General features: G+C 43.5%; 1 protein-coding gene across 6 annotated transcripts in view; it reads left to right on the top strand.

The window, feature by feature from the left end:
• KCNH7 (potassium voltage-gated channel subfamily H member 7) overlaps positions 1-24760 on the top strand; it is a 339118-nt gene that overhangs the window by 205166 nt on the left and 109192 nt on the right. For all 6 annotated transcript variants that reach the window (XM_043525539.1, XM_043525537.1, XM_043525538.1 and 3 more), the window contains exon 4: positions 10873-10905. In XM_043525539.1, the coding sequence (XP_043381474.1) occupies positions 10873-10905 (33 nt within the window). The remainder of the gene's footprint in view (positions 1-10872; positions 10906-24760) is intronic.

Raw genomic sequence — 24760 nt, 5'->3', positions numbered from 1 at the left:
GCAGCAAAGCCATCCACTATGACCTGCACATTTCCCAAAGTCACTACCCTTGATAGCAGCAGCTCAGTGATTGCGCTGGCTACTTGGATCACAGCAGCCCTCACAGTAGATTTACCCACACCAAATTGATTCCCGACTGACCGGTAGCTGTCTGGCATTGCAAGCTTCCAGAGGGCTATCACCACTCACTTCTCAAGTGTGAGGGCTGCTCTCATCTTGGTATTCTTACACTTCAGGACAGGGGAAAGCAAGTCAAAGTTCCATGAAAGTGCCCTTACGCACGCAAAAGTTTCACGGCCACTGGGAATCATCCCAGACCTGCAACACTATGCAGTCCCACCAATCTGTGCTTGTTTCCCTGGCCCAGAATTGGTGTTCCACGGCATGAACCTGCCCCATTACCACCATGATGTCCAAATTGCCAGGGCCCGTACTTTGAGAGAAGTCTGTGTCCATGTCCTCATCACTATCGTGATCACGCTGTCATTGCCTCTTCACCTGCTTTTTCAGGTTCTGCACATACTGCAGGATAATGTGCAAGGTGTTTGCAATGCTCACAACAGCAGCAGTGAGCTGAGCGGGCTCCATGCTTGCCGTGGTATGGCGTCTGCAGGACAGCAGAGTTGCACCGGAAGCAGTGGATGACGACGGTTAGCAGTCCTACTGCACCATCTGCTGATAGCAGTATGGCGTCTGCACAGAAAAAAGGCGCTAAACGATTGTCTGCCGTTGCTTTCAGGGAGGGAGGGGCGACTGACGACATGTACCCAAAAGCACCCGCAACAATGTTTTTGCCCCATCAGGCACTGAGAGCTCAACCCAGAATTCCAGTGGGCAGTGGAGACTGCGGGAACTGTGGGATAGCTACCCACAGTGCAACACTCCAAAAGTCAACACTAGCCACGGTAGTGAGGACTCACTCCACCGACATAATGCGCTTAGTGTGGACATACGCAATTGACTGTATAAAATCGATTTCTAAAAATCAACTTCTATAAGATTGACCTCATTTCATAGTGTAGACATACCCTAAGACAAAACAAAAAAAGAGTATTCCATTTTCCACTTATTGATGCAAGTTTCTACAGATACTAATAGCACAATCCCTCTAACATCCTCTGCTTAGGGAACCAAATAATTTGCAATACAGAATGTGTATGTTATAAGACAGGTGCTTACAATGTTCTTCAGTGTAGCTGAAAGCCAGGCAGCTTCAGCTTTAGGTTAGAGATGAAAAGCTACTGTAGCAATATAAAGCCTTTCGGGAACAGTGCATTCCTTTAAATAAAAAAACCCACAACCCATTCCATTACTCAGGTGAATTTAATGTAATGTTACACTGTTCCGTGCAACGAACATTTACTATCAACGTGGTTTTGTAATGGAGTTGAAATCTGAGAGAGAAAAGCAAATCAGTGTACTTTGAGCCAATTGGATGTAAGCCCAGTGCAACAGTCCTTACTCAGACAATGTTCCAGTCAGAGTTAGCAGCTTCTAAAAGACTACAAGATCTTGGTAATATGAAAGAAACAGCAAAATCATCTTTTTGAAGGTTTCATTTTTCAGACTATATTAGTTCCCAATCTGCTTGCATCTGAAAATCTGGGTTCTCCTCACATGCTGCATCATAAAGATGATGTTTTTTAAAGCGGTGAAGTCATTGTGTAAAGGTTAAGGAGTTAGACTGAACTTTTGCTTTTGGTAACACCTATACCAGACACTTCTAAGACAAACAAACAAGACTGCAAGATCTTGGCAATATGAAAGAAACAGCAAAATCATCTGTTTAAAGGATTCATTTTTTTCAGACTATATTAGTTCCCAATCTGTTTGCATCTGAAAATTGAAACAAAATGTCAATATTTGCTAAAAGTGAGGTATAGTTTGCTACATTATTTTTCTTGTTTTTAATTTTTATTTGTATCTATAGGGGAGACTTTACATTGTTAAAGTCCTGATAATTTTTTTTTTAATTTAATGGTGTTTCTAAGTTTCCTGATTTTAATTTAATTTGCAATGTCAGTTCTATGTGCACTTTTGCTGTTATTATTATTCATATGTATCTACACCAGGGGCCGGCAAACTTTTTGGCCTGAGGGCCGCATTGGGTTCCGAAAATTGTATGGAGGGCCGATTAGGGGAGGGGGGCGTCGCCCGGCCTTCACCCCCTATCCCCCCCCCCGCTTCTCACCCCCTGACAGCCCCCCCAGGACTCCTGCTCCCTGACCACCACCACCCCCCCGAACTCCCCTGCCCTCTATCCAACCCCCCCCCCTGCTCCCTGCCCCCTTACTGTGCAGCACAGAGCACCGGGTCAGGCCGGGCTCTGAGGCTGCGCTGCACAGGAGCTCGCTGCTCTGCCGCGCCACCTGGAGCATTGCGCTGAGGCTGCAGAGAAGGGGGAACAGCGGGGGAGGGGCTCAGGGGCCAGGCAGGAGGGCCCTGCGGGCTGGACGTGGCCCATGGGCCGTAGTTTGCCTACCTCTGATCTACACAGTACCATAACCTGTCATGGTATTTGACATAGACTCTTAAAAGACAGAGCCCCTGACATGGGGAGCTTACAATTTAAATTAAACAAAAATAGAACAGGAAAAGATGCCAAGGAAAGGGACAGGGATAAGAGTGAAAGGGTTAAAATGAATAATAATAATGCTAATCATATTATAATTCTTATTTTAAGTAGAGATGGATGTAACACAAAACAGGAGAAATAAAGAGCCCAGGAATGGAAGTCCACAATGGAAAGCAAAGTGAAGTGGGTTCCGAGGGATTTGAAGACAGAGAGTAGGGACGTTTGATGCACAGGAAAAGGATATTGTTCCAAGCATGGAGAGCAACATGAAAAAGGGGATAAACGCAAAAGTGGGAGGAGGGAGCCACAAGGGAAGAAGAGTGGGCAGAGTGCAGGAGATCAGGTGAGGGAGGTGAGGAGTGACAGGAGAATAGAGATGAGATGTCAGCAGGGGCAGAGCCATATGGAGCCTTGAAACTAAATAGAAGGAATCTGAACTTTATGCAAAAAGAGACAAGGAGCCAGAGAAGGGACGCAAGGGATGTGTGTGTGTGTGTGTGAGAGAGAGAGAGAGTAGCAGGAGAGGAAAGGTATTTTAGCTGTGGAATGTTGGAGAGACTGAATTCAATTGAAGCTAGACAAATTCAGACTGGAAATAAGGTGTATATTCTTAATGGAGAAAGTAATTAATCATTGGAAAAATTTACCAAGGGTCTTGGTGGATTCTCGATCACTGACAATTTTTGAACCAAGAATGGATATTTTTCTAAAAAACATGATCTAGAAATTATTTTGGGGCAGTTCAATGGCCTGTGTTATATGGGAGGTCAGACTTGATGATCACAGTGGTCCCTTCTGGCCTTGTAATCTACAAATCTAAGAAGGAAGAGGGAAGAGTCAGAGATGCTGAAGAGGAGGAGTTTACAGTTGTCCGTGGGTATGTCTTAGTGGTTAAAAATGGTGTGTTTATCTACTGTGTTAGCTCAACCAAGTTAGCTTAAAGAGATTGAAAAGTGCTGTTAAGCTGTAGACTTACATATTAGCTGGCCTTGTTCTTACTACCCCAAAAGCAACTTATTGTCTTGAACTGAGCTATTCAGCTGTGCATTAAAACAGTATCTGCCTAGTCCCAAAAGCACAGCAGCTTATTCCCCTACTGGAAAGGCAGTACTATCCCTTTCAGGTCTGTCAGAGCATCTATAGAAAACTGATCAATAAAGAAGTTAATTATATTTATCAAATGGGTATGTTTTGGGCGGGTCCTGTATCATTTTATCATTTCGTTTTATAGGCCTGTTTTGCTACCTACTGGATGATTTCTTGGTTCTTTTCTCCTGAAAAGGACTGAGGGAAATTATTATTCTAGTCTTATTTTCAGATTGCCATAGACTAAACAAGGAAAAAGTGTATTAGGAACATAAATACTGATGTAGCCTGGGTAGATGGCAAATATTTAGAAGACCTAAACTTTGCTGATGATATTGCACTACTGAGCGACATCCCTGATAAGTTACAAAGACAGACAGCCTGGCAAAATAAAAAAGCAAGCCAAGCAGGGCTCGTAATTAGTTATACTAAAACAAACATCCTTGAAACCCAGATGTCAAGCAGGAACATCACATTAGAAGACAAATATATCAAGACAGTAGAACAGTTCACCTACCTGGACATCACCATATTGGCCAATGGCCATCTCAAGAAGAAAGTGACATCAAGCATAGGAAAGCCACACCATTTACTAAACTCAGCAACATAATGAAATCAAAGATATATAGCTCCAGAAGAAAACTCAGAATTTTCAATTCAAACAATCTCAGTGCTAACATACAGCTGCAAGAGCTGAATATTTACCAAAATGTTAGACAGAAAACTAGACACCTTTGAAAATAAATGCCTAGTAAAGATTCTGGGAATTGATTGGAACAACCTTGTTACTAATGAAGAGATATGAGAAATCATCAACCAGTAGCTCATTTCCACCAGAATTAGAAGGAAGAACTGCACTTATTTGGGGCATGTACTCCGGATGCCAACACACAAACTCCCACCTGAAGCTGTCAAGTGGAAATCAACTGGTGTGAGGAGACAAGAGCACCCAAGAGAAACCTTAAGAACTGTTACCAGGGAGGGTAGAACAGTCAATCTGAACACCATAGAGCAGATGGCAGCAGCAGCAGATGACAGAGAGGAATGGAAGAGACTAGTTTCTGCCCCATGTGCCAATATTAGCATGAGAAGGATGTAATAGTAAATAATTTTCAAACTGAGGAACTGTTTGGTTTTTATAATGCAGGCAGGATGCAGGAGGACTTGCAGATAATACCTTTTCACATATTTTTCCTGAAATCCGAAAACATTCCATTATCTTTGTGCAGGGAAAGATTTATTTTTTCTATATCCTACAAACACACATGATGGGGTGATTCTCCATTAAAATTAGCACTGGACACTTCATTGTCAACTATGTTTTAGCAACAGAGAGATTATAGAATTTGTTTAAAGTTCACAAGAAATGCTAACACTTTGGCCTGATTCTGATCCTGGTGACATAGGTATAAATTGGGACCGCTCCACAGAAGTCAGTGAAGCTACATCAAGGTAAAAAGGTATAAAAGAGATCTGAAGCAGGCCTTTTCTTTCTAAAATCCATGGATTAACTTCACTTTAATTAGATAAAGTGATTACTGTATACGCATTGGGTATTCATACACTGAGTTTCCTATATGCAAATTATTTGGTTGCATGAACAGGCATAGCATTTTAGCATTAGATAAGCCTTATCTATGGGCAGATAAAGTATTATATTAAAAAAAGCTTACTATACAACTAGCTGTCATAAACAATGGGTCAAATAATGTACAATGTGAAACATGAAGCATACAAGCAATAGTAACCATCTGCCTTTGCACAAAATATAATAAGAAATTTGTCCAGGGTGTTATTTTTAGACATGCCACTGGGAGCAAATTCATCTTGAGTGAGGGATAGTCAAGAAAAATTGTGACCGGGAGGACAAAGGTTTCTAGCTAGCCAAACTAGAAGGCTAATTATGACAAAGCCTATGTTATTATGTGTATTTGCCTCCAAGGTAAATTAAACTGAATGTTAGGTGAACTGAGACATCACTGAGTCCTTGCTGTAGTAAAGACATAACACTGGCAATAATAAATAAATAATAGTAATCATGATAATAATAACAAATAATTAATATGTGGCCCTTTTCATCTTCAGACTCCTTTTACAAATATCATCTAACTGATTAATTAATATTCACAGCAGCCTGCAAGGAAGGTAAGTACGTATTATTATTCTTATTTTATAGTGAGGAAAATACAGAGAGAGAGAGAGAGAGTAAGTTACTTTTACCCCAGCATAGTCACAATTAAGGCTGGGATTAGAACTGAAGCATTCTTGGATTCTATCTATTAGTATTAGCTGTTTTTATTACAGCATCTCCAAGAATCCCCAATCAGGATCAGAGTCCCATTGTGCTGCATGTTGTACAAATAAGTAATTTAAAAAAGACAATATCTGCCCTTCAGAGAATGCAGACTAAACAAAACCAGGATATTACATGTGGGTGTAGCACTCAGTGGAGGGAACTGGAGAAAGAAAAACAAGGGAAACAGGAACATATAATAACAACGTAGACGAATTGCTTACTGCGGTATGTTGGGGGGAGTGGCTCCTCCCCCTTCGGGTCTGTGGGTAGTCAATCCACCCCACTAGATTTCCAGGGGTCTCCTGACTTGGGGAACCAGCAGGGCAATGGGAGACGTGAGCTTGGGCCTGTGATCGGGGCTGAACAACAAACACAGTTACGGGTCCCCAGCCCCTGGTCGGGGCGGGGCAGCCAAGAGTCTCTGGCTCAGGCCTGCAGTCAGGCTGGGCAACAAACAGTCAGTTAGCCCAGACCCCTGCTCAGGGCGGGGCAGTAGAGAATCTAAGGGGCTCAGGCCTGCCCTTAGGCTGGGCAACAAAGAGTCAGGCCTCCTAGCTCTAGCAGAGGGCCGACAAGCTCAGGCTTCTTGCCTAAGAAAGGGGGAGACTGCCACCCATGGCTTGGTGTGACGGGGGGACACACCCACTCCACTGCGTACCTAACAGTGGTAGAGCGGTCTGCCACTGGGTCAGCGAGGATCCTGACCACAACGTGAAAAAACAATGAGGAGTCCTTGTGGCACTTTAGAGACTAACAAATTTATTTTGGAGTGATGCATCTGATGAAGTGGGTTCTAGCCCACGAAAGCTTACGCCCAAATAAATTTGTTAGTCTCTGAGGTGCCACAAGGACTCCTCGTTGTTTTTGCTGATACAGACTAACATGGCTACCACTCTGAAACCTGACCACAACAGCGTTGCAGCCAGTCAGGGGTCCCTACCCCTGGGCTACTTCCCAACTCCCCCTCAGGGCGTACCCAGCTCTGTAGAGGGTCATCCTGGTCATCAGGGAAGAAGGCCTCTGTCAGCATTTGCAGCTCCTCCGTGTTTGGGTCTGTAAATGGCCCTGGTGGTCCAGGCCAATCCTCAGCTTCCTGGGGGGTCTGCAGCAGCCTCCCAGCTCGGGAGTTTACAGGAGGCATCTGGGTCCTCCAGAGGCTGCCTCCCAACTGAGTTCTCCAGCCTGCCTTTCTGGTCCTGCCCACTAACTTCCGGCAGGAGGGTTGAGCATGGCATGCCTCCACCCACTAAGGTTTAATGAGAGGCTCCTCCCCCTCCAGGTCTGTGGGCGGCCAATCCACCCCGCTACACCTACATACATTGAAATTTTACTATTTTTTACTAATTAAGGTGAATGATTTTTTAAACACCAGGCTAGCCATTATCTTTAGGGGGGCAATTTACTGTAGGTGTGACAGTAGAGGGTAAGTTCTGAGAGGCTATTTGAAGGACAGGGTAGTGGCTTTACAAATTGACCAAAGAAAGTCACACCACATTGTAGGGAGCAGCACTGAAGAAGGAGTGATGGCAGTTATCAGTGTGCCAGACAAACCCATGATGGAATGTCTCACTTACAAATTTATGACCTAATTATTTTCAATAATAACAAGAGGTAATATTGAGTATTTCAAATACCAGTTTCATTTGCAAAATGGCAATGCTGGATTTCATACTCAGAGAAAAAAATATAGTGGAAACATCAAGCTACCTCTTGAGCTTGAATTGAGTGGGCTGTACTAGATGATAGGAGAATACTAATTTGGATCAATTTTGGAAGATTTTTGGACATAGATCCTAAGAGATATGAGGAAATATTTGAGCCATTAGTGATTATCTTCAAAAAGTCATGTAAGAAGGAGAGATTCCAGAGGACTGGAAAATGGCAAATATAGTAGCCAATCTATAAAAAGGGGAATAAGAACAACCTGGGGAATTGAAGACCAGTCAGTTTAACTTCAGTATCTGGAATGATAATGGAGCAAATAATTAAGCAATCAATTTGCAAATACTTAGAAGATAATAAGGTGATACGTAACAGTCAGTATAGATTTGTCAAGAACAAATCCTGACAAACCAACCTAATAGCTTTCTTTGACAGGGTAACAAGCGTAGTGGGTAAGGTGAAGCAATATATGTGGTATATCTTGATTTAGGAAGGCTTTTGATACTGTTTCACATGACCATCTCATAAACAAACTAGGGAAACGCAGTGGGTGCATAACAGGTTGGAAAAGCGTTCTCAGAGAGTAGTTATCAGGAGTTCACAGTCAATTGGGGTCCCACAGGGATCAGTTCTGAATCCATTTCTATTAAAAATTGTCATCAGTGATTTGGATAATGGCATAGAGACTACACTCATAAAGTTTGCAGGTGATACCAAGCTGGGAGGGGTTGCAAGTGCTTTGGAGGATACGATTAAAATTCAAAATGATCTGGACAAACTAGAGAAGTGGTCTGAAGTAAATAGGAGGATATTCAATAAGGACAAATGCAAAGTACTCCACTTAGGAAGGAACAATCAGTTGCACACATGCAAAATGGGAAATGACTGGCTAGGAAGCAGTACTGCGGAAAGGGATATGGGGGTCATAGTGGATCACAAGCTAAATATAAGTCAACAGTGTAACACTGTTGCAAAAAAAGCAAACATCGTTCTGGGATGTATTAGCAGGAGTGTTGTAAGCAAGTCACAAGACATAATTCTTCTGCTCTACTCCATGCTGATTAGGCCTCAACTGGAGTATTGTGTCCAGTCCTGGGTGCCACATTTCAGGAAAGATGTGGGCAAATTGGAGGAAAGTCCAGAGAAGAGCAACAAAAGGATTAAAGATCTAGAAAACCTGACCTATGAAGGGAGTTTGAAAAGATTGGGTTTGTTCAGTATGGAGAAGAGAAGACTGAGAGGGGACATGATAACAGTTTTCAAGTACATAAAATGTTGTCACAAGGAGGAGGGAAAAAAATTGTTCTCCTTCACCTCTGAGAATAGGACAAGAAACAATGGGCTTAAATTGCAGTGAGGGCAGTTTAGGCTGGACATTAGGAAAAATTTCCTGTCAGGGTGGTTAAGCACTGGAATAAATTGCCTAGGGAGGTTGTGGCATCTCCCTCATTGGAGATTTTTAGGAGCTGGTTACAAAAACACCTCTCAAGGATGGTCTAGATCAGTGGTGGCCAAACTGTGGCTGGCAAGCCCATGCAGCTCTTTTATAGTTAAAGTGTAGCTCACAAAGCCCCCTACGCCCTGCCCCCCATTCTCTGCCTACCAGACTGGGGGGAGAGCTCAGGGCTTCTGACCTCCTGTGGGGTGGGGTGGTGGGGCTAGAAGCTTCTGGTGCCTGCTGACAATGGGAGGCACAATTTAAAGTTTCAGCCCCTCAACAACTTGAGGCACGCCCCCCAACCCTGAGCAGCCCCTCCCTGCATCTCTCAGGTGTTAGCTCCTCCTGGAGAGGCAGCAGCAAGCATCTGGCAGCTTCAGGGAGGGGCCACTGCTTTAGCTTCATGGGGAGAGGCAGCAGCAAAAGCAGTGGCTCTCTCTGCAGCTCCCAACTGTTTGCTGGTGTCTCTCCCTGCTGCCCTAGCTCCCAGGTTGCTGGCTGAAGCAGCTGCTGTGCAGGGATGAGGGCTCAGCAGCACCATGTGACCAAGCAAGGCCAGCAAACCCTGGCAAAAATGGAGGGGGGGAGGACATGACCCCCAAGCATCACTTCTGGCTTCTGCCCAGCGGGGAGGGAGGTCTCAGGACTTCAGCCCTGCAGGACATGCCTGCTGGGGTGCAGAACTTCAGCAAGAGCAGGGCTTCAGCCCCGAGCCCTGGCAGGCACCTCCCATGGGGCTGATGCCCTGAGCCCCCTCTACCTGCAGGGCTGAAGCCCTGAGCCTGGCAGGTGTGCCCCAGCTCTTGAACTTTTGGAGATCATCGTATGCAGCTCAGAGGGTCAGTAAGTTTGGCCACCCCCTTCTAGATAATACTTGAGTGTTGGGGACTAGACGAGAATACCTCTCGAGGTCCCTTCCAGTCCTATGATTCTATGATTATTTATTTTTACATGGTCCCAGACTACTGGACAGGCATGATTTTAAATAAATTAAAATAAATAAATGTACTGCTTAATTAAACAAAATTATTATAATCACTGCCTCTTATTTTTCCAATCTATAATTCTGTAATTGTTTCCCTATTTTATTAAGGAGTGTAGTATACAAACATGTTAGAAGTTCCTCACCTCTTGGTCACGCTATCTGTAGATGTCAAGCACTTGACAAGTGTGGGTAAGGAAATGTGCTATTCCCGTATACAGATGGAATAACTCAGGCTCAAAGGGGTTATGTGACTTTTCCAAAGTTACATGGTAAATACATGTCAAACCCAGGGGCAAAGCCTTACCCCCTACCCCAAGGAGATGCCAAATAAATCACTCAGATTTTCAGCATCAAAGCTTTCCTCTTTTTAAAATGGGATAACAATCATAATTAGGACTTCCTTAGCACTTTTTCACCTAGAGTTCTTAAAGTGCTTGACGGAGGTCTGTAAACAAATATAAATAGCTCAGTTTGACTGAATGTGAGCTTGACTGTAATATCATTTACTCCAATTTTATACCAGAGCCATTCCACTACTTAACAACTTCTTACATAAAATAGGGTCAATTTCCCATATAACAAACTGAACAGTTCTTAAATTTTGCAAATAGAAAAAGTAATGTGTTTTCGAACAGTTCTCCTGCAAGTCCCATATACAATCTACTATTATAATTTGCTTAGGCAATGTGTAGAAAAGTCATATTCTCCCTTATTTTCCCCCGTAAACAATCTCAGTATTCACATTTTTAAAGCTCTGTTAAATGTTTATTTTCTTAACATGTTTTTAAAAATTTAATGCTGTCTGTAAATCTAGTTTAATTGTATTTCAGATGGCAACAACCTTTCAAGTGGCTCTTCTTCAGGTAAATCTATCTGTTGTTATCCTGTTACTTCTTGTGTTCTGTGTATATTATTTCAAGGTCTTGCCGAGTTTTACATTACCCAGCCAGAGAGTAAGTTAAAGTTCAGCTCTTGCCACAGCTCTCTGAATACTCTTTTCAGCAAAACTGTAGCTATAACACTTGAACGATTAAATCTGAGATCAGCCTGTATGAAGATAAAACCCAAATGTAGTGAAGGTTGTCAGCTTATTCTGACTGTAAATCCTGAATACACAGAGCATAGAATTCTATATATCTAGAGGTGAAATAAACCATATGATGGAAATCTTCCGAGCTGTATGAATTAGTGTTTGGAACATGACTTCATAAAGAGACCCTCCTCCTAGGGTTTTCACTTCCTGGTCTTGCAGACAGAACAAATGCTATCTACTCGATAAAGTCTGGTGATCTAGTTAATGGTAAAGGCTGGCAACTTCTTGCAAGTTTCCAATGCTAAATAGGATAGATTCCTTCTCAGATTTCAAGACTTCTTTACTTTGTGGTAGAAGTCACTAAAGGATAGTACTAGCCGAATAATTCATTGCATATAATATTTATTATGACTGACATTTTTTCATTAAATAATTATTTACAAATAATTGTGTTCATTTTTTAACATAATATGTGGCAAAGAAAGAAGATTACAATAAGAAATGATATTTTCTGTTTGAGGGAAACAAAAACACATTCTTTTCCACCTAGCACTTTAAATGACATGAGATGGATGGAGCTAAAGTTGACACCTAGTGTAACTGGAGTCTCCTATAAATACGGCTTACCTTCCTTTTCACTGATTTTGAACCAGAAATGACAAAAAACAAAACAAAACCCTAAGATGCCTAGTAAATTTAACATAAGTAACAGGGAACAATATAATAAAATCTGGATAGACAGGTAGAGAGATAAAATAAATATATATGTTTATAAACACATAAACATATAAGCGCTTATTAATGTCATACACATAAAGTGCCATCTGTAGTTTGTCAATGTGTTAAGACAGCCGGAGAGATAAAATAACATTCCCACATGCACGGAGGAATAAACAAGGCAGTCATTGTCCCAGAAACATGGGAGCTGCAGAAGAATTTAAAGTGGAATAAAAGTTCAACTTAAAATTTATCAGAAAATGGGAAGTAAAGTAACCAAAATGTCAGGTCCAAGTTAGGGGGTCCTTTATCTTGCTCCGGCTTCCAATCTGGTACCTGAAGATGCTTTCTTCTTCCTGTAAGGAAGGAGAGAAAAACAAAGCAAGCAGAGGAGATAATTAGGGGACCAAGAAAATGACTCACGTGTTACATGCCTCTATGTTTGAGTGTGTGAAGAAATAAGAGGTAGGAAAAACATAGAGGTGATCATAACTATCATGCCTTATTCTCAGGTCTGATAATCCCAGGGAAGGCAGAGGCATGCAGTGCATTTAAACACCTATTACTTTGGCCATGGGGTCAGTGTTTGGGATTTTATTCCTGAAAAGAAATTGATTCCTCTTGATTCTGAGTCTGATGACAAAACCCCTGTGCACTTTGTTGTATGAGTGGTTAACTGTTTTCTTCCAGCCTGAAAGCAGGCGTTCAACAATAGCCTGCCTCTGCATTTCCAATAACCTGCATTTTGGAATGATTCCCTGCATGCAATTATCAGTCCATCACTAAAGAGCAGTCCCTCTGCTGCTCTCACAAATAGATCACTTGGCTCAGCTTCAGGGAAAGTCTGAGAAGACCTGCATTATTGAGTAAATTCATGGTCTGGATAGTCAGTCAGAGATGCTTGTCAGGGAACTGTCTAGCCTGACTATTACTTTCATCAGCACTTCCTGAAGTACTGGAAAGCAGGACAAATTTTGAAGTGTGATTGTAAGAGCTGGTGAACAGATCCAGCTGTGGACAATGCAGTAACTATCACATCTTTTGTCTACAAATCCCGTCTACTTATAAGGAGTTATTGTGATTAGATAGAAGCCAGGCAAGCTGTTTTCTTTGCTCTGACATAACATCCAAACTTATACAGACAGATCAGTCATTCACCCTGATCTCCTTAGCACAAGTTTGGTCACAGATGATGCCACACTATTATTACCTGACAACACCTGGACATGGGCACCCCATGGGCAGCTGCAGTATGGTTTTAGGGCTCTCCAGACTGGGAGAAGCTCTCATGTTTGACTCTTTGTTGTGCAAAGGAGGCATTTTGGCTCCTTGAGGGATCTGTCTAGTATTACTGGAGTGAGTAATCTAGGAAAGAGCGAAGGCTTAGGAGGAAGAAACACCAAGTGAAGTCCAGGCAAGTAGCCTGAGAGAGGTTCACACTTCCTTCCCAGATAGGCACTTTTATTAAAGCCTCAGAAATCACGTTTACAGGTCTGTGTATTAGAGAGTGACTAAAAGGAAACAAAGGGGGCATAGCTGCCAGACACATCATGTAACCTGGCTAAATACCTGTGATGGGAGCTGATGCTGCCTCCCAACACATATTGGTTGTGGATGCCCTTTTGGAGAATGGACTGTTAGGGTAAGAGATCAGGAAGCCACTATGTGCTGAGAAATACTGAACAGAGAGAGTGAGTTAACGTAGAGCTTTCTGCATCTATCAGAAATCCCAGTGCCTTCAGCAAGTGTACTGAAATTGAGATAAAAAGAAAAGGAGTACTTGTGGCACCTTAGAGACTATCCAATTTATTTGAGCATAAGCTTTCATGAGCTACAGCTCACTTCATCGGATGCATTCAGTGGAAAATACAGTTGGGAGATTTAAGCTTTCGTGAGCTACAGCTCACTTCATCTCCCCACTGTATTTTCCACTGAATGCATCTGATGAAGTGAGCTGTAGCTCACGAAAGCTTATGCTCAAATAAATTGGTTAGTCTCTAAGGTGCCACAAGTACTCCTTTTCTTTTTGCAAATACAGACTAACACGGCTGCTTCTCTGAAACCTGAAATTGAGATAGTTAGCCTTAGGCACATCTCTGACTCTGCTGCAATGAAGATGTTGTGTAAGCAAATACGCATTTCTGCAGCTGGAGTATTTAAGAGATGTAGAACTGGTGCCATCACCATTGTAAAGACCCCTGGGGCAGTACCCAGGCCAAACGCCATTACCTTCCATTGATACAGAACTGTAACATAGTACAGGCTTAGGAATTTCTTGTCATTTAGGTGCATGGGGTTACCATGGAAACCCTATTCAGATAATTTTTTGCTGGAATGTCCATCTTAAAAACAGTAACTTACACCTTTGAGACTGTCCATGAGAAGCATCGGGAAAGTCATGAAATGATGTAGGAGCATTAATTTTAAAACCTGGCACTAACACTATCACTTAGTGACATGAAAACAGCTTTTCCAGCTGCCCCTACATCTTTCCATTCAGCACCACTCCTAAGGCCTGAGACTGTCGGCTTTCTATAGTTTCCTATCAATGGCCCAGGAAGTCTATATCTCTCTAAGCCTATTTAACCCTTTGCACAGAATCACAACTGGAATGCAATTTTAACCACTCTGACACCCTTGTCAGGTCAGATAGCTGAAGGTTCAGCCTTTTCCGGATCTAAATACAGTGTTGTACCGTACTCTGTCTGCTATAACTCTGCTTCTTAGGCACATTTGAAAATTCCAGTGTGGAGACAATCTAAATTACGGTTCTCCACGAGTTGTGGGAGCTTTTTTCATGATGCTTCAACACAGGACTAAGGAAGATAGAAGGCTTCCCTACATGTTGGCCTAGAGTCCATCTTTTCCTCTAATGAAGAAGAGGTTCCTCACCAATAATTATCCAGCCCATTCCAAGCACAATTGTGCTGTGATAGAAAGCCTTAATAGGAGAGGAGGGGACAGGCTGCATTACCTAGCATGATTCAATTCCAATGTTCCCACTGAAGTCCTGTTGTAGGAGTCCCTGGGGAATGAGGTCTGAAGGAAAAAGATCACTATGAAGTCTTTTATGTCCACACAGGCACTTTTGTCGGTGAAAGTTTTGACGGTCGTGGTGGGGGAGTGTTTTTTTCACTATGTACTGAGAAATATTAAACAGAGAGAGAGAGTTAAGGTAGACAAAAGTGCCAGTGTACACATAGCCTAAGCAAATTTACCTCAGTCAACATACATATCTGTCAAGGTTCCTTCCCCACTCTGAACTCTAGGGTACAGATGTGGGGACCTGCATGAAAACCTCCTAAGCTTACTTTTACCAGCTTAGGTTAAAACTTCCCCAAAGTACAAAATTATTTTACTCTTGGATTTCCACTGCCACCACCAAACTTTATCTGGGTTTACTGGGAAAACATAGTTTGGACACATCTTTCCCCCCAAAATCCTCCCAACCCTTGCACCCCACTTCCTGGGAAAGGTTTGGTAAAAATCCTCACCAATTTGCATAGGTGACCACAGACCCAAACCCTTGGATCTTAGAACAATGAAAAAGCATTCAGTTTTCTTACAAGAAGACTTTTAATAGAAGTAAAGGAATCACCTCTGTAAAATCAGGATGGTAGATACCTTACAGGGTAGTTAGATTCAAAACAGAGAATCCCTCTAGGCAAAACCTTAAGTTACAAAAAAGACACACAGACAAGAATAGTCATCCTATTCAGCACAGCTCTTTTCTCAACCATTTAAAGAAATCATAATCTAACACATACCTAGCTAGATTACTTGCTAAAAGTTCTAAGACTCCATTCCTGGTCTGTCCCCGGCAAAAGCAGCGTAGAGACAGACACAGACCCTTTGTTTTTCTCTCTCCTCCCAGCTTTTGAAAGTATCTTGTCTCCTCATTGGTCATTTTGGTCAGGGGCCAGCGAGGTTACCTTTAGCTTCTTAACTCTTTACAGGTAAGAGGATTTTTTCCTCTGGCCAGGAGGGATTTTAAAGGGGTTTACCCTTCCCTTTATATTTATGGTACGCCCCCCAAATCTCAGCCAGGGTGAAACGCTGGCTGGGATTTCTTCCTGGAGCTCTAGGAAAAAACAGAGTTAATAAGACACATGCATACTACCAAGTACATAAAGACTAAGAATATTTTCCACATCTCAAGGACGATTTTAACCAGCTGATTCTGGGAAACTTTCACGGGAGAGTGCATCAGCCACTTTGTTAGAAGCTCCTGAGATGTGTTGGATGTCGAAATCAAAATCTTGGAGAGCTAAACTCCACCGAATAAGTTTTTTGTTATTTCCCATGGCGGTACGAAGCCACTGTAGCGCAGCATGGTTGGTTTGCAGGTGGAAACGCCATCCCCAAACATATGGGCGTAGCTTTTCCAGGGCGTAGACAATGGCGTAACATTCTTTTTCACTGACTGACCAGTTGCTTTCCCTCTCAGACAGTTTTTTGCTGAGAAACTCTACAGGGTGGAATTCTTGATCAGGTCCTTTCTGCATTAAAACTGCTCCCACACCACGCTCGGACGCATCTGTGGTTGCTAGGAACGGTTTGTCAAAGTCTGGGGCCCTTAGTACAGGGTCAGACATGAGTGTCTCTTTAAGGTGGTTAAAGGTCTTCTGATATTTTTTGGTCCACTGAACGGCATTTGGCTGTTTCTTTTTGGTTAGGTCTGTCAGTGGGGCGGTGATTTGGCTGTATTGTGGTACAAATCGTCTGTAATAACCGGCCAAGCCTAAGAAGGATTGAACCTGTTTCTTTGACTTTGGGACAGGCCACTTTTGGATAGCATCCACTTTGGTCTGTAGGGGGCTGATAGTTCCTTGACCCACCTGGTGTCCAAGGTAAGTCACTCTGTTTAGGCCTATTTGACACTTCTTAGCCTTAACAGTTAGTCCTGCCTCCCTTATGCGCTCAAGGACTTTTTGTAGATGTTCCAGGTGTTCTGCCCAGGAATCCGAAAATATGGCCACATCATCAAGGTAGGCGACTGCATATTCTCCTAATCCCGCTAGGAGACCATCTACAAGTCTTTGGAAGGTGGCGGGTGCATTTTGCAGCCCGAAAGGGAGTACATTAAGTTCATACAGCCCGAGACGTGTGGTGAAGGCTGACCTTTCCTTGGTGGATTCATCTAGCGGTACTTGCCAGTACCCCTTGGTTAAGTCCAAGGTAGAGATGAACTGGGCCCATCCCAGTTTCTCTAATAGTTCATCTGTGAGTGGCATTGGATAGTTGTCAGGGCGAGTTACACCATTTAGCTTATGGTAGTCCACGCAAAAACCTATCTCCCCATCTGGTTTGGGAACTAGAACCACTGGAGATGCCCATGCACTTCCAGAGGGGCGGATTACACCCATCTGTAACATATCCTGGATCTCCCATTCTATAGCAGTTTTAGCTTTAGTTTTAGTCCGGTAAGGTTGGACTTTAATTGGGTGAGCATTACCTGTGTCAATGGAGTGGTATGCCCGTTCAGTCAGTCCTGGGGTGGCTGAGAACGTTGGTGCGTAGCTATTGCACAGCTCCTTGATCTGCTGTCACTGCATACGCCCAAGGGTCATGGAAAGGTTCACCTCTTCCACACCACCAGCACTTTTCTCTTCATAGTAGACACCTTCAGGCCACTCAATGTCATCTCCACCCTGGGCTGTAAACTGACAAACCTTTAATTCTCTGGAATAAAAGGGCTTTAGAGAATTAATATGGTACAACTTAGGCTTTCGGTTGGAGGTGGGGAATGCTATGAGATAATTAACAGCTCCCAGGTAATCCTGGACCGTGAATGGCCCTTCCCAAGATGCTTCCATTTTATGGGCCTGGAGCGCCTTTAAGACCATGACCTGGTCTCCTACTTTGAAGGAACGCTCTCTGGCATGTTTATCATACCAGGCTTTTTGCTCTTTTTGAGCATCCTGTAAGTTTTCTTTAGCAAGGGCTAAAGAGGTTCGGAGGGTGTTTTGTAGGTTGGTTACAAAGTCCAGAATGTTAGTTCCTGGAGAAGGTGTAAATCCCTCCCATTGCTGTTTCACCAACTGTAATGGCCCCTTAACCTCATGGCCATATACAAGTTCAAATGGTGAAAACCCTAAACTGGGATGTGGTACAGCTCTGTAAGCAAAGAGCAACTGCTGCAACACTAGGTCCCAATCATTGGAGTGCTCGTTTACAAATTTACGTATCATGGCCCCCAAAGTTCCATTAAACTTCTCCACCATGCCATTTGTTTGATGGTGGTAAGGAATCATAGAATCATAGAATATCAGGGTTGGAAGGGACCTCAGGAGGTCATCTAGTCCAGCCCCCTGCTCAAAGCAGGACCAATCCCCAATTTTTGCCCCCGATCCCTAAATGGCCCCCTCAAGGATTGAACTCACAACCAATGCTCAAACCACTGAGCTATCCCCCCCTCTACCAGGATGCCCTAGTAAAACTCACACCTAGCATTGCCCAGGCCATGATTTTCCTACAGTCTTGGGTCTTTGGGAAACTACACGTTGGGGGTGCAGAGTGAGAATAAACGGATTTTCTTTGGATGATTTTAGAGTTATTAGCACTGGCTAGGGTCATTGCTTCCACCGGGCACCAGGCGATAAATATCCCTGCCTTCAAAGCCCTGCATCAGCCTGCCCCGCTCACATCTCTGATTTATTCTCCTTTGGCATTGCAACCAGTCTCACCCGGGATGCCCATCTGTCACCTCCTCCTTCCACAGGCACCTCGGTAGCTTCTTCCATGCCGCCTCCTATGTCTGCAATCCCTCCTGCCCATTATCCAAGCCACCTCACCTGGTGCATTCAAACTCCCCCTGAAAGTTCCCATCTGCCGCACCCCTTAGAAACCAAACACGAAACGAAGACTTTCTTAAGAAAGGAATCAAACCAGGAAGGCGTGGCCACACCCTACGGAGGAAAGGGGAGCTCTGACCATCCTCCTCCTCTCCTTGTCCATTCATGACCCTCACTTGCAGTCCTGTCAGATCAGAGCTGTACACTCCTCAGGATAAGGCCCTCCTACCTTCCTTGCAGGGGAGGTGCCCACCACATAGAATACTCAAAAAAACCCAACAACCCTTTCCGATGCCTGCGTACACTAGTGCCCACAGCTGTTTTCAATACCGATCAGCAGGTACTGAAATCCTAAATACCACTGGCAGCCACAGCTTTGATTCCCTGGATACACAAAAACTTCCATGTTCACAGGAAGGTTGTACTGCCCCTTCTGACACCAGCACTGTCCTTTGCCGAGCATTAGCAGGCATCCAGGACCTCACAAGTCAGCTCCCCAGCAGAGGATATGTCAGTGACGTGGAGTCTGGGTGTACCCTAAGTGGAAGTTGCTTTATTTACAAACATACAGCAGTCCTGGAACAGAGGCAGTCACAAACAGCATGCAGGAATCCACTGCTTCCTGGAACCTCAGCCAAGCTCCTGTGCCCACTTCCTAGGAAGCAACCTCACCTCAAGAATTCACTCTAATAAGAGACCAAGGCAGAGTGCAAACTTTTCTGCTGCTTGCACAGTTCCCTCTACTGAGAATCTTGCATAATACACAGCATGTCTTCCCAAGACTAACCATTTGTTTACACACAGAGGAAAAACGTGGAGTGGCAACCAAGTGATTTACTCCATGAGCTTCCCAAAGGTTTTCCATAGTTCCTGCCAGGAAATTAGTCCCCGCATCTGTGAGGATGTCGGAGGGCCAACCTACCCTGGCAAAAATGTCTGCTAGTGCCTGGCACACACTTTTAGCCCTGATGTTGATTAGAGCTACTGCTTCCGGCCATCGGGTGGCAAAATCCATGAAAGTCAGTATGTACTGCTTTCCTCTGGGTGTCTTTTTCAGAAAAGGACCCAGAATATCCACAGCTACTCGCTGAAATGGAACTTCAATGATGGGGAGTGGCTGGAGAGGGGCTTTGACCTGGTCTTGGGGTTTTCCCACTCTTTGGCATACTTCACAAGACCGGACATAGGTAGAAACATCCTTGCCCATTCCCTCCCAGTGGAATGACGCCCCCTAAATGGTCTTTGGTCCTGTTCACCCCAGCATGACCATTAGGATGATCGTGGACTAAGCTCAAGAGCTTGGCCCGGTATTTAGTTGGAACTACCAACTGTCTCTGAGGATGCCAGTCTTCCTTGTGTCCACCAGAAAGAGTTTCCTTGTATAAAAGTCCTCTTTCTACAACAAACCTGGATCGATTAGAAGAGCTGAGAGGCGGTGGGTTGCTCCATGCCACCGCCCAAACTCTCTGGAGGTTTCCATCTGCTTTCTGTTTGGTCTGGAACTGTTCCCTTGATGCTGGAGACATCAGTTCCTCATTGGATTGTGGACCTATGCTTGGTCCCTCTGGAAGCGATGTAGGGGATGGGGCTGTTTCCGTTGACTGTGAACCGCTCTCCGCTGGGACACTATGTTGGCGTTCAGGCTCTGGCTGAGCCTCTTGTGTAGGGTTATGGGCTGCTGCCAGTTCAGGTTCGGTGGGGCCCTCTGGTGTTGAGGTTGCAAGTACTGGATTCAGTGCTGGCAATGGGTCTGGTGCTGGTTCTTCTGCTGGTTCCAGTTCTGGGACTGGTTCCATCTGGGTCTCTGGGACTGGATCCACTACTGCTGTTGCAGACATTGGCCTGGGGTCTGGGTCCATCACCTCTGACCGGGTCCTGATAGAAGTTTCCAGAACAGAGCTAGGCTTCACGGCTTGTTTAGCCTGGCTGCGGGTGACCATTCCCACCCTCTTGGCTTGCTTCACATGATTGGCCAAGTCTTCCCCCAACAGCATGGGGATGGGATAATCATCATAGACTGCAAAAGTCCACGTTCCTGACCAGCCCTGGTACTGGACAGGCAACTTGGCTGTAGGCAAATCGAAAGAGTTGGACTTGAAGGGTTGAATCATCAATTGGATCTCTGGGTTGATTAAATTGGGGTCCACTAAGGAAGCATGGATAGCTGACACTTGTGCTCTGGTGTCCCTCCATGCGGTGACCTTCTTCCCACCCACACTCACAGTTTCCCTCCGCTCCAAGGGTATCTGGGAGGTATCTGGGCCTGCGGATCTTTGGTGTGATTCCGGTGCAATGAACTGTAATCTGTTGGGGTTCTTGGGGCAGTTGGCCTTTACATGCCCCAGCTCATTACATTTAAAACATCGTCCAGCTGACGGGTCACTGGGGTGAGGCGGGTTGCTGGAGAATGGGGTGGTTGGACGATAAGGTGTCTGGAGGGTTCTTCAGGAGGTAGGTGGGGCCTTGGGCAGCCCCTGGTAATAGGGTGTGGTCTGGAGTTGTCCCTTCTGGTCTCCGCTCCAACTGCGACCGGTTTTCTTCTTCTCTGCCACCTCCACCCATCTGGCTCCAATCTCTCCTGCCTCGATTACAGTTTTGGGCTTCCCATCTAGGATGTATCTTTTTATTTCCTCAGGAACACCCTCTAAGAATTGTTCCATTTGCATTAGGAAGGGCAAATTTACTGGAGATTCAACACTTGCTCCTGATATCCAGGCATCCCAATGTTTCACAATGTGGTAGGCATGTCGGGTAAATGACACGTCTGGTTTCCACCTTAGGGCTCTGAACCTCTGACGAGAATGCTCGAGTGTTATCCCCATTCTGACTCTCGCCTTGGATTTAAACAGTTCATACTTGTTCATGTGTTCTTTAAGCATTTCAGCCGCCACCTCAGCTAAAGGTCCACTGAGCTGCGGCCTCAGCTCTACCATGTATTGGTCGGTAGAGATGCTGTACCCAAGGCAGGCCCTTTCGAAGTTTTCTAAGAAGGCCTCAGTATCATCGCCTGCCTTGTAGGTGGGGAACTTTCTGGGATGGGAAGTGGTACCTGGAAAAGGATTGCTAGGGTTTGTTGGTATTTTCTGCTGAACCTTTATCTTCTCCATCTCCTCCACATGCTTCCTCTCTTTTTCCTTCTCCTCCGGTTCTTTGTCCCTTGCCTCCATTTCTTTGTCCCTTGCCTCCATTTCTTTGTCCCTTGCTTCCATAGCTCTCCTGTGAGCAGCCACTTGGTGTTGTTCTGCCTCTTTCACTGCCTCCCTTTCTTTGTCCTTTGCCTCCATTTCTTTGTCCCTTGCCTCCATCTCTTTGTCCCTTGCCTCCATTGCTTTCCTGTGAGCAGTTTCTAGAGCTTTTTTGGCTTCTTTCATTGTCTCCAGTTTGGCTAACTCCAATTTGTGTAGTGCCTTGGTGTCTGTCATCTTTACCTCTCTGTTTTTAACTAATTTTACACCCGAGGGTTAGAAATAAAACAAACAAAACTTGGCTTGTAAAATTTTGCTGTGCTGGAATAGGATACCTATTCTCTGATAGTGATTGTCAGCCTACAGAAAAAGACAATTCCCTTTGTCTCTGCTCTGGCCCCAAATCAAAGCAAAAAACCTTCACTACTTGGAAACCTCCTTTCCAGCAGCCCCAAAGGAAAAAAAATTCCTTTTCAAATCTGTGCTCCTTGTAAAAAAAAATCAAAATCCTAAAAAAAAAAACCCCTACCACTTTTGTCTCCACGCAAATGCGTATAGAACACCCCCTATTTAGTTTTAGGGGAAAAAAATCTCAGGTTTGTGAAGACTGTGAATTTCCCTGCAGGAGGTTAACTACTCTGCCTCCAGGCAAAGAAAACCTGCAATTCACAAAGATAATCCCCTTTTGTCTCTGCTCTGGCCCCAAAGCAGAGAAAAAACTAGCTTCTTTCAGTTGGACCTCCTTTCCAGCAGCCCCAAAGGAAAAAAAAATATTTCCTTTTTAAAATCTGTATTTCTGGCTCAAAAAATCTCAAATTGATCTCAAAATGATTTCAGGTTAATCCCATCACTCTGCCACCATGTCAGGGTTCCTTCCTCACTCTGAACTCTAGGGTACAGATGTGGGGACCTGCATGAAAACCTCCTAAGCTTACTTTTACCAGCTTAGGTTAAAACTTCCCCAAGGTACAAAATTATTTTACTCTTGGATTTCCACTGCCACCACCAAACTTTATCTGGGTTTACTGGGAAAACATAGTTTGGACACATCTTTCCCCCCAAAATCCTCCCAACCCTTGCACCCCACTTCCTGGGAAAGGTTTGGTAAAAATCCTCACCAATTTGCATAGGTGACCACAGACCCAAACCCTTGGATCTTAGAACAATGAAAAAGCATTCAGTTTTCTTACAAGAAGACTTTTAATAGAAGTAAAGGAATCACCTCTGTAAAATCAGGATGGTAGATACCTTACAGGGTAGTTAGATTCAAAACAGAGAATCCCTCTAGGCAAAACCTTAAGTTACAAAAAAGACACACAGACAAGAATAGTCATTCTATTCAGCACAACTCTTTTCTCAACCATTTAAAGAAATCATAATCTAACACATACCTAGCTAGATTACTTACTAAAAGTTCTAAGACTCCATTCCTGGTCTGTCCCCGGCAAAAGCAGCATACAGACAGACACAGACCCTTTGTTTTTCTCCCTCCTCCCAGCTTTTGAAAGTATCTCGTCTCCTCATTGGTCATTTTGGTCAGGTGCCAGCAAGGTTACCTTTAGCTTCTTAACCCTTTACAGGATTTTTCCTCTGGCCAGGAGGGATTTTAAAGGGGTTTACCCTTCCCTTTATATTTATGACAGTATCTAAAACAGGGGCTTCCTGCTTTACAAAAACTGATCCTGTAGTCTTTTTGTAGAGAAAACTCCCATTGACACTTTTGTCTATATTGGGACTTTTGGCCTGGGGCCATGAATGTTTGCATCAGGCTATGTTATATTATTGAACTAAGTGAGACTGTGCTGTGCAACTCAGACAAATTGTGGATGGTCTTTCTGCTAGCTTCAGCTACAGTATTGCAGAAGGGATCTGACTTTTTTTTTTATAATGAATATTCAGCACATTATAAGGCTCATTGTCGATACTGTGAACATGAGCCACAATCCTCCCATTTTAAAGGATATTCTAGTTAAAAAGCAGAAAATGGGGACATTGTTATAGAATTATTTCAGTTTTAAAAAAGAATAACGAAGAGATATTCATATGGGTTTTCTATTTCATGCCTGAAAGTCTTAGCAATGGGCAAAATTCTCACTGTGTATTCTTTCCAGCTGAACTACAGTTAGACAGCTAAATCGGTAATGCAGTCTAACATGGTCATATTAACTTGGTGAAGCAGAAAAGACCATCTGCACCACCATGAATATGACTAAAATAGAGCACGCCAGCAAAAAGCCTTTAACAATATCTGAGGCAAGAAAATCTTATGAATGGTATTTTAAAGGAGTACAATGTAATTGATGAAAAAAGTATTATAGTAATTGTTTGACCTTCAATGTAATAAGCCTGCAAAAGTGATCTATAAACTGCTTTGTAACTCAATTTCATGTGCATTAAAAACCATATAAAATGATTTTTATGTACTTCACTAATATTTAACTGTGGGCAATTTACTCAAGTATTCATAATTTGTTAGGGAAAATATATAAGAAAGGTTTCAAAATAGCTCCCAAGATGTACTGTTATTGAATCCTGATTGCACAGATTGAAAATTGGCATCTCCATCAACTGTCCACATCACTTTTCTCTCTTGATTTACATAATGGAGATTTTTGTGTGTACAGTACACTGGATAGGAATGGAGGTTTTCAGGTAAATCTCTCATACATTTATTTAGTATTAAAAATCAGAAATTAAATATTGACTATATAGTACTTTAGTTTTCAAAATTAAATAGGCTAAGCTGTGCTATCATTTGCTATTGTGCATATGCTTCCGCGAAAGACATACTATTTCAAAACATTTCAGAATTCTGTCTTTTGATGAGTCAAAGCATGAGCAGATTAATCTCAGTGCTATAGATTAATAAAAATTAACTAGCAACAAACAAACACTGCTAATCAGAACGGACTGAAAACAACCAAAAACCAATCCCTACCCCAAATGGAGTTTTTACCCCCAAAAGGGAGAAGTGTCAGAGATGCCATGA

The sequence above is a fragment of the Chelonia mydas genome, chromosome 11 (assembly GCF_015237465.2).
Source record: "Chelonia mydas isolate rCheMyd1 chromosome 11, rCheMyd1.pri.v2, whole genome shotgun sequence".
NCBI classification, from domain to species: Eukaryota; Metazoa; Chordata; order Testudines; family Cheloniidae; genus Chelonia; species Chelonia mydas.
This window is presented reverse-complemented; position numbering and strand designations above follow the sequence as displayed.